The sequence below is a fragment of the Callionymus lyra genome, chromosome 14 (genome assembly GCF_982586985.1).
Source record: "Callionymus lyra chromosome 14, fCalLyr1.hap1.1, whole genome shotgun sequence".
In the NCBI taxonomy this organism is placed as follows: domain Eukaryota; kingdom Metazoa; phylum Chordata; class Actinopteri; order Syngnathiformes; family Callionymidae; genus Callionymus; species Callionymus lyra.
This window is the reverse complement of record NC_141831.1, coordinates 17,969,723-17,980,149: the sequence shown is the minus strand read 5'-3', so window position 1 is coordinate 17,980,149 and position 10,427 is coordinate 17,969,723. Positions and strand designations below refer to the sequence as shown.

Sequence of the window (10,427 nt, the reverse complement as noted above, 5' to 3'; positions counted from 1 at the left end):
CGTGGGGGGGGGGGACAAGACTGCCTGGTCCACTGGCCTCGCTCAAGAACAAGTCCCCAATAGCAATACTCCTTCTTTTTGTCAATTTCTCTCCTCCCCCTTTCTGCTCTGTTATGCATACTTGAGAAAGAATGTGTCCTTCCAGGCCTCGCTACACTTTATTTACGTGGATTTACAGATGTGAGTGAACCAATTGGTTTGGTAGACATAGACTGCATTGAACCTCATGTGTGAAACTTAAGCCCCGGGCACCAAGTCATTTTATGTGGCCCGCCGGATGGTGGTCTCGAGATTAAAATAGATTATTGTTCATGTTGTTGACATATAAATATATCAGTGTCAACATGAGATAAGTGTCAGAAATAAGAGTAAACCAGGAATTTTTGTAACTAGATGGCAGCGGTCATTACGTTCTTCGCAGCTAAAGGAACAATGAGATCCCACGAGATCCCGGCGATGACTGAGGACTAGAGGATACAGTCGACTCCAGGTTTTTTTAAAGCTGATATTTGGACATTCATTTTGTTTGGTGAGGAAGAACAAATACGGAGGTTTATAGATAAACTGAAATAAACCTCAAAGAAAATCTGACTCCTTTTTCCTGTTAGGTAAATAGAAGATATGTTTTTTATTTCATTGACTGAAAGATTTCGGATATTTTGTGTGATGCGTTTACCCCCCTCCCATGGTGGAGGTTACGATATACTTAAAACTAAAATAGTTTGGAATTTATGTGCAAACATTCTTGTAGATATGCGACAATAAAATGATTATTTTATAAGCTTGCTGTCAAAAGGCTGTTTTAATCTGCACTGTTTGGAGAATTCTGTGTCCATGTGGGTCGTCTGGTGGTTGATGAACAGCAGGCGGGATTCCTCAGGGTTTCGACTCCCAGTAGAATTTGTTTCCTGTGTGCTTTCTATATATCCTCATCCTTTGTGGGAAACTATACTTTCACTTGACAACACCAACACACATTCCTATAGCATGCTGTGTCTGTGGTGCAACATATTGTCATCTTCACAGTGACATTAGGCAACACACAACTGTAAGTTGTTTTGTTTGTTTTATCTGATCATTAAAAATACAACTTGTGTAAACACGTCAACATGGGTATATCAGATCAAGGAGGCTGTGATGTATCTTGTGGTTGCACAGATTCCCTTTTAAGGGCCTGATTGCTTAAGATTGGTCACTTTTGACTTTTTTATGGCGCGTCAGCCTGAAGTTTTATTGGACAGATGGTCGAGGGGAATAGTTGGGGGGTAAACTTTGACAAATGACATAAATATCTGTGAGGACCTTTAAGGAGAGAACTGTGTCAGTGTAAACATGCTGGTATCCGTTGAGGAGAATAGAAGTCCTGTCTATGTTCAAGCTAAATATTTAAGTTTTTGGTTGAAACCTTTGTGTTTTTTGACAAAATTGACTCCTGCAGACACCCACGTTTGAGGGTATTTTATATTGACCTGAAAAAACATCTCTGTCGTCACTTTGATTCTAAGGCTGGCTCAACAACATAAACACACCTGACCAGGTAGGCTGAAAGTTAGATTGTTATTGCAGTCTTCAGCAAAGGTTGTGTGAAGACGATTTTCTGTGATTATCTATTATTCTATCATGAGCAGTATTATTGAATCATGACTGTTGTATTATTCATCTGATTGTATTCTGTGATACAAATAGAGCTCCTTGGCAGATGTAAAAAGTGATTTGCTACATTTAAGGTAGTTAACACTTTAATGAAACATGTTTTCAAATCAAGTCCTAGCTTTCATGTTAGGATATTACATGTGTTCATTAAAGTATATAATTCCCCTACAGTACCTTGTATCCTTAAGGGGATATCAGACCAGAAATACAATCTCAAAATCATCAGTATTTGTTGACATGTGATGTGATGTGAGGGAGTACGGAAGTATATCAGTGCCAGTATTGAATGGTTAAATTTAACATTTAAAATGTTGGATCTTTGGAATTTTTTTATTGAAATGTTGTTGTTTTTTTTAGCATTTAATTATATTTTTTAATGATTATTCGAGCCATTTCTATTCAGAAAGATTGGATTTGTTTTTTATTGAATTATTGAATTCAATAATGTGTATATTGAAAGGTCGATTTTACTTATTATTTGAATACATGTATTAAACAATGTTACACCTTTTGATATTTATTTTCCATGATTAAAGTATATTTTCTTAATTTAATATCCTTTTAAATTAAATAAAAACATGGTATTGTCTTGTGGTACTATTATAGAAATAGAAATAGAAAAGCTTTATTCATCCCCAGAGGGGAAACACACTTTCATAACAGCGCAGTTGAAAAAAATAAAGTGCAAGGAAAAAAGAAATAATAAAAGAGATAATACAAAATAAAAACGATCTTAAGAATATACAAATTATTTACAAAATTAGAAATTTGACACTATTAACAAAATAAAATAGAATAAAAATAAAATAAAATAGAAATAAAAAAAACTATTATATATTATATATAATATAATACATAATACTATATATATTATATTATATATAATATATAATAGTTTATATTATATATAATATAATACAATATTTTGTATATGTAATAAAACTTTAAAATATTGATTGTTTTCTAAATGAATGTTTTTTACACAGTTTGATATTCAAATTCCAACAATTCAATACTTTTTTTAATACTTTTTATTTTTAATTCCTTTATAAAAAATCATCACAAACATTTTCGTTTTCGTAATGAATTTAAATGGTTACGAATCGACATTTGAAATATTAAATAAGTATTAAATATCCAGATGGCTCCTGATGGCTGTAACTTCTACCTCTTGTTTTATTTTCATGTCGTAAATTAATTATTTTCAGCCACTAGGTGTCGCGCTCTGACCACAGATGGAGCAACACTGTAGACACCAGCTGGTAGGATTAGGAGGCTCTGTAGCTAAACCTCTTCTGGCCTGTATAGGCCCATGTAGACGCGATCAACAGCTGACAGCAGCCTCACACGCTGCAACTGTTCCTGCATAGTTTCCCTCCCCGGCTTCAATCCAGGAGCCAACACACACACAAACACATCCTCAGTCCTAGTCGCTGCAACTGTGAACAGGCCCCATGGACACAGCACAGATGTCATAATAATCAGCAGTGACAGCAGCTTGCAGTTGTCACATCCAGCGTTTGCTAGTGGAAGTAGCCATAATTTGACCTTAAAAGATGGTTTATATATAACCAGTGGATATCAGGAAGCTTGTTCCCTTTTATCAAAACCAGTGCAGAGGTCAACTCGGCTGTCCTCTGTTGATAACACACTCGGTGATCCAAGGTTAGCGACTAGTGAATGTGTTGAATTAGTGAAATATATTTCACTGCCACAGAAACCCATTGATGTACAGTATGGACGCCATGGATGTGTGGCCTGCACTACTTTAATGTCACTGGGCACATAATCCTCCTTATATAAATGTTGTTTTTCTTTTTTTCTTTTAACCTAGATGCGACCTGAGAGAGTACATGACAGATGAAGCAGCTGTATCTAAATAAAACAGCAAGATTCAGTGATGCATGTTGGCATGCAGAGCAGAATGCTACAACTTTTCACAAATCTCCAGCTACAAAGCTAGTTTGTATACAACCACAGTGATGTAAAAAAAGAAAAAAGGGGGAAAAAGGCACACAGGACACTAACAGTTGTGGTGATGAGTCATTCTGCATAGGAACAGTTTATTGAGGCATGGCTGTTACATGCTTTCCTGCTCCATTTAATTGTCTCCAGGCATTGTAACGTCAACTCAAATTTGATTTTGTGAACAGCCATACAACTTAGACTCCTCACCTCTGCATATACAAAAAACATACCCTGGGGGCATTTTTAACTCAAAATAAACTGCATCATTATGCCATTATTGATCCCCGTTTTTTTTACAGTATCCACCTATTTATACCTTTTTCGTCAATACAAATAATGTTTATTAAAAAAAATGTTTATTGACATCAGAAGCAATTTCAACAATAAACAAGGCATTCTTCTTACTTTTGCTATTACAGTGGTACATAGAACATCAGTAAAACTGTGATACGTCAAATTCCTTAACATAAAAACACAGAGAAAGAACAGAAACACGCAAGTCTAAATAAGATTTTTTTTTATGTGCTGTGCACCTCTAGCTATGGTAAATACTGTAAGTCCACCCCTTTACACTGCAACAGGTAGGATAGTGGTCTAGGAACTATCACTGGAAAAATAAGACTAGCAGAAAGACACAGACACGATACTTGTGTAGTGTGAACTATACAAAAAAGGAGAAAAAAAAACTGTACAGCATAAAAACAACTGATATACACAGCCTTTTTGTTTTTTTGTTTTTTTTTTACCCCTTAGATACTAATGCATTTTCTTTCAGTAAGTGAAGTGTGTACAAGGGGGTTAAATGCTTTATAAACAAGGACATGACCACTTTGTACGTCGATAAACTCTACTCGTCATCATCGTCGTCGTCGTCCTCATCTTCCTCGTCGTCATCATCATCGTCATCGTCATCATCATCCTTCTTATCTACCTTGACTGGTGGTGCTTTGGCCGGAGCACTGCTGCCAGTTTTGCCCTTTGCGCGATACGCGGCGACATCCTGGATCGGGAAGTCAAGGTTGTCAGAGGAGGAAGATACTTGCGGAATCTTCGGAATAGTATGAAAATAAAGCCACTTTACCTTCACGTACTTCTCCTTCAGTTTAGAAGCCTTCTTCTCGTACGGCTGCTTGTCCTCTGCGGAGGTGCCATTCCACATCTCGCCAAGCCTCTTGGCCACGTCTCCAATGGTGAGCCCGGGAGTCTCCCCCTTCACTTTTGGGCGGAACTCAGCACAGAAGATGAAAAAGGCGGATCTGAATAGAAGAAAAGTTTTTCATAATAACCGTGTTTCGTAAACATTCAGCTTTGCTTTGTTTCATATTACTTACGGGGGTCTCTTGGGAGCATTGGGATCCTTGAAGGGCTTCTTCTTGCCTCCCTTCCCTACAGGAATATAGTCCATCATCTCCCTCTCATAGCGCACCTTATCCTGCTTGGCAAGGTCCTCGAATTTGCCCTTTTCCTTTGCAGACATAGTCTAAAAAAAAAAAAAGAGACGGACAATAAGCTCATGAGTGTATGTGCCAACACCTTAGTTAAATAGGTTGTAAGAGTGTTACCTCCTGTATTGAAATTATTTAAACATACACAGAGACGTATGTGTCTTACCTTCCAGCGCTCAGAGCACTTCTTGGAAAACTCGGCAAAATTCACCGAAGCTTCAGGGTGCTTCTTCTTATGCTCCTCCCGACAGGTCTGGACAAAATAAGCATACGAGGACATCTTGCCCCTCGGCTTGTTCGGATCTTTTCCCATTTTGGACGCAATTTCTGAGAAAAAAAGATGAAATTGTGTTTAATATTAAATTGTGTTATTGTACAGTAGGATGGTTCATATTGGAAACAAACAGATGGAACACCTTTTTAATTTAGTAACGAGAAAAGTACTTAAATGTGTCATTTTTTCAAATAACTGCCAAATCTAAAAATAATGATAAAAATCAATTTATTAATTAAAATAAATGTGAAAAAACTTGTTTTGAGTGTATTGATATTTTATTAATTAAGTATGATACCAAATGTTTTTAATTCAAAACTCGCCAAACAGCTGGTAAATAACGGAGGACAACAATCCAACCGCTATAAATGTTCCTCTACTCTCACCATGAACTTCACGAACTTCCCTTGAAAAAGTTCTAGTTCACACTAAATGCGTCTTCAAGATGGAAACAAACCTCAACAAAATTGCCCAAAGTAGGTTTATTGTGGTAAAAAGGTTTTTTTTTGTCAAAAGTAAAAGAAACTTCAAATGTAGATAAATTTGTTATTAAGAGTTAAAATGTGTTATATTTTTATTTATTTATTGTTTAAAATTGTTTTTAATCATGTGCGTAATGTGGTTGTCATTTTTGGTGAATTTTGGAAAATGTGTTAAAACTGTTGAAATTCCGCTCGAAAATCGGCTATAACGGGCGGCTGCATGTCTCCAGCAAGCGGCGTCGAGTGGAGTAGTAATGGCGCATCAGGCTCTTCGTTGAGGAAAAGGAGGTCAACAACGACGGCAATATTTCTTCTTCCATTTTGTGAGAATGCCTTCTTCATGAAAGAAAGTCCCCCTCAAATGTCTCCCCCCGCCTCCCTATTAGCTTTGCGACCGAACAAACATGTCGAAAAAGCCGGCGATCTTGACAAAAATCTTTCCTCCGATTGAATCCTATTGCATTGGCCGCCTAGTATAGTAATACATTGGGACTGTGTGTGTCTATGAGCGGCTGCTGCTCACTGTGTTTCTAATGGCCGCTCGTCTTCATCCACTAACAGGGAGAATATGGCTCCTTCTCTTTGTGTCAGCGCACTGCATGCAATAGAGGGCAGAGCGACCGCGCCGACTGCTCCGCTTCAAGCTCCGATTTAAACCCCTTAGGAACATCGGAAAAATCCCGCAATGGTCTCGTTGGAAGCGCGAAAGATGGATCTTTAATTTGCCGTCGTTAGATCCTATAGTTGTCGGTTTGTTTTTCGAGAAAACCCGGTTGGAAAAAGTTGAAGCGAACTGCGCCTCTGTCGCTGGCTCTCGCTGCCTTGTTTCCTATGTGAATACAGTCAGCCATTACAGTAAAGCGCAGATCGTGAGCGAATTTTTTAAACGTCTTCCAGGGCGGATTTTAACCAAACAAACACACATCTGTGTGTACTTACACAGCCTCCATCTTTTTCTTTAGTTTTTACGATTTTTACCGACACTTCATCCCCATAGACATTCCGCTTCGTAATGCACTGCAATGGCAATGACTGGTCTTCTACCATTGTCGCTAACCGTGCTCCTCCGCTAGACATTCTTCTAATTTTGACTCGATAACCACGAACCGTTATGTCGGCCCGAGGCCACCGCACATACAAATACAATAAATAAAATAATTCTTTTTTGATATTTTCCCATTTAATCCATTAATTTCCGAAAAAACGAATATAAATATTGTCTCCTTTTTTTCTGCGCGTCTCCCCGTTAACACCAATGTAACATCACCGGGTATTATTTCAGTTTGTTTTTAAAGATGGTTCCGATGGAAATTTAAGCTTTAAATCAACTTCAATGCTTCAGATATGATCATGGTAAAGTATTCCGTGCGGTAATTTCAGATGTTATCATCATTGCGAACATTGAAATAATTTGCCGTGATATACTTACTGAAGCTGGGTCTCAATGCTCCGCAATGGCTGTGCACTGTGAGGGGAAACAGGCGATACGCAGTGTCTTCACTCTCTAGGCTCGCTAACATTACTCTCGGTGGAGCTCCCGCCTCATTGGTCAGCGCCGGATCGTGCGCCGCTCCGATTGGACACCTCCTTTTCATTGTCCTAATAGAAGGCGACGCGTGATTGGTCCCCTTTTGTGCAACGTCATCGAGCTTTTCCGAGGCGGGTGGATACGAAACGTATTCCCGTCCAGCATGCCGGAGCTGGTAGTAGTGTAGTGTGTTTGCCATAGTATTGAATTCAGAGCGTTGAGCACAGTGTAGTGTACAGTAGGCGAGCGAGATGAATGAGGGAACGTGTAGCGCTTGCGGTCGGCGAGCCACGCACCTGCGGACGGACGTGCCGGTGTTGTCGAGCACATGCTTGGTCACCTCAACTACCTGCTTAATTGTGCATTAGCCTTAATACTGGTCAACATATTGGCATATTAAAAATTACACCAGTGATCATAAAAACGACTATACATGCCAAAATCACCCTGGATATGACATGTAGAGGGATTTTAAGTTGCATTAGAGGCAAACGCCAAAGCAAAACATTTCATTTTTTTAAAAGGTCTTCAGTGGTTTTACCTTTATCTAGGAATATTGATGCCTCTTATTAATCACAAATGTCATTGTTTTCTACATATGAGAGATAAGAGACACTTGTTTTATTTACAATTTACATTTAATTCACATTATGGTATAGAGTATAAAGGTGCCGCCTCACACCACTATATATCTAGTGGAATACATGTGTGTACCTTTACATATTCATCAACAACATCATGTTTATTTACTATATAATATTTTTTTGTTTTTACTGAGTTAACAATTTGTATCAAAGTTTTAATTAGATGATCCGTTTCTCTTTCATTTGTAAGACGATAATATGTTTTGATTCCATGTTTTGTTTGATCTTTCATCCCATTGTTTTGTTTTCATCATTCCTCCATTATTTCTTAATGATATACAAATCGTATTGAGTAGCACCTTTCATGGTAGTTATCTAATTGGTTAAAGCGTACGAGGATCGGAATCAGAAATTGCTAGTGTTGTAAACACAACTTTTGTTTTGTAAAATAATGAATTAAGATAATTTCCAAAATAATCAATAGAAAAACAGTGCGTATATATATATATATATATATATAAGGAATATATATATATATATATATATATATATATATATATATATATATATATACATATACACACTGTTTTTCTATTGCTTATTTTGTATATATATATATATATATATATATATATATATATATACGCCGCTGCAGAATGGCTGCTTTGGTTCTTTTTCTATTGCTTAGTTTGGAAATTATCTTAATTTATATATATATGTATATATTTATATATCGATAATTACAGTCATGTAAAGAGCAAAAAAGGAAAATTAACATTAACACAAAAAAACAACTATTTGTTATAATTTTCCCTTTCTTTAGTTTTATCGTTAGATGTATCTAATGATATTTGATATTTAATATCTCCTCCTAATGGAGCATTTTTATATGCTATATAAATGTGAATTAAGAGCTATTGGAATTAATAAATACATATCAAATTAAAAATGAGACTCAAATATGAATCTCTTTACTTAAATATATTAACACATCCATGTAGATTTCTGAAAAATTCTCCCCTTATGTTTTAATGTTGTACAGTGGTATTCTTTACCCAATTGTTCTGTGTTTGGTATTGTTCTTTCCACTAATACATTTTCATTGATTTTGTTTTATACCCAAATTACAATTTTTAATTACAACTAGTTTTCATTAGCATACATAATGCTATTCAACACATAATAATATCAAATTAATTATACACAAATCTTTATCTTTTCAACATCTTTCTTAAAAAATAGCTTATGGCAGGGTTTGGACTAAAATATTAAACTGGGATTGGACATGTCAAGCAATATGCAGAAATGTTTAAACATCAGGTTTATTTCTACGGTGTGTATAAAAGTTAACAACTATAGTTATAGTTAAAATTGAACCAGATCCACAAATTGCTAGTTTATTCTATCACATCTTAAGAGATTGTGTTTTTCTGTGTTCCACGGTTTGACTGTGTCTTTTGCTTGAACTAGCTTATATAATGTTACATGAATAATTAAAATAAATAAATTGACAGTGAATTTCATTAACCTACACAATCTTACAATGAAAAATCTTATTCTGTTCAAAATCTGAAACTGCTGTTAGATGTTGACTGAGTTGAATGTGGTTTACACAAGAAATATTTCAGGTTTTGATGAAATTTAAGAAGGTTACAGGGGTATTATATTATACCATGTTAAATTCTAGCAATACTCTGATTTACAGCACATACGCTCTTAACGATCCTTTGATTAAGAACGAGAAGGATGAGCTAATTTGAAATGCCAATCACAAACCAGACTCAGGCCACATGTCTGCCTGTGATGCTCACTGTCTCGTTTATTGTGCATCTCATTTTGCACCAGGAGGTGCCGTGGCAATAAGCTATACCATGCTCAGGAGGCGAGGAGGCGACCGGTTTATGCATTCTAATGAGCACTCCCTGTGAAAAATATGCAAATTCATTTTGTCATCAGGAGGAAAAATAGAGGACAGGAGAGCTGCTCATACAGGAGGGGCTTATGGGAGGAGGATACAGGAGGCGGGATTGGATGGTGTAAATGGGAAACGCGAATACACAACTGTGTAAGTGTGTGTGTGTGTGTGTGTGTTTGAATGCATGTCTTTGGGTGTGGGGCAGGGAAAGAAGGTGTGGGTGCTGGATTACAGACGAACTAGAGCAAGGGACATATGTAACATTATCCCACCTTTCCACAGCCACAATAACAAATGCCTTTTAGAAAATGATCAATTCAAAGGAAAGATGCTTTTTCTAAAGTCCAAATTAACCAAATAATTTACTATTGCTTTTTATTCTTTATTGAATACACGATAATATGTTATCATCATCGTTGTGTTTACAGCAATGGCAATATAGGTTTCTTGATTCTGAAATATGTTAATATTGCGTTTATTTGACAGCACAAAAAAATGATTAATTAATCACTTCTAAAAAATGATTTACATTTTTATTGCATTACAACTAGCCCCACATTTTTTTAATCTATAATGTA

The 10,427-nt window shown here is 36.4% G+C and overlaps 1 protein-coding gene across 1 annotated transcript; it reads right to left on the bottom strand.

The window, feature by feature from the left end:
• Nucleotides 1-3,966: 3,966 nt before the first annotated feature.
• hmgb1a (high mobility group box 1a) lies at nt 3,967-7,397 on the bottom strand. The gene is made up of 5 exons (XM_087806823.1): nt 7,252-7,397; nt 5,233-5,393; nt 4,953-5,101; nt 4,703-4,877; nt 3,967-4,621 (listed from the first exon to the last, which is right to left on the bottom strand). The coding sequence occupies exons 1-5, from the start codon at nt 7,340-7,342 to the stop codon at nt 4,469-4,471; spliced, it is 729 nt and encodes a 242-aa protein (XP_087662949.1). The 5' UTR covers nt 7,343-7,397; the 3' UTR covers nt 3,967-4,468.
• Between the last annotated feature and the right edge of the window lie 3,030 nt (nt 7,398-10,427).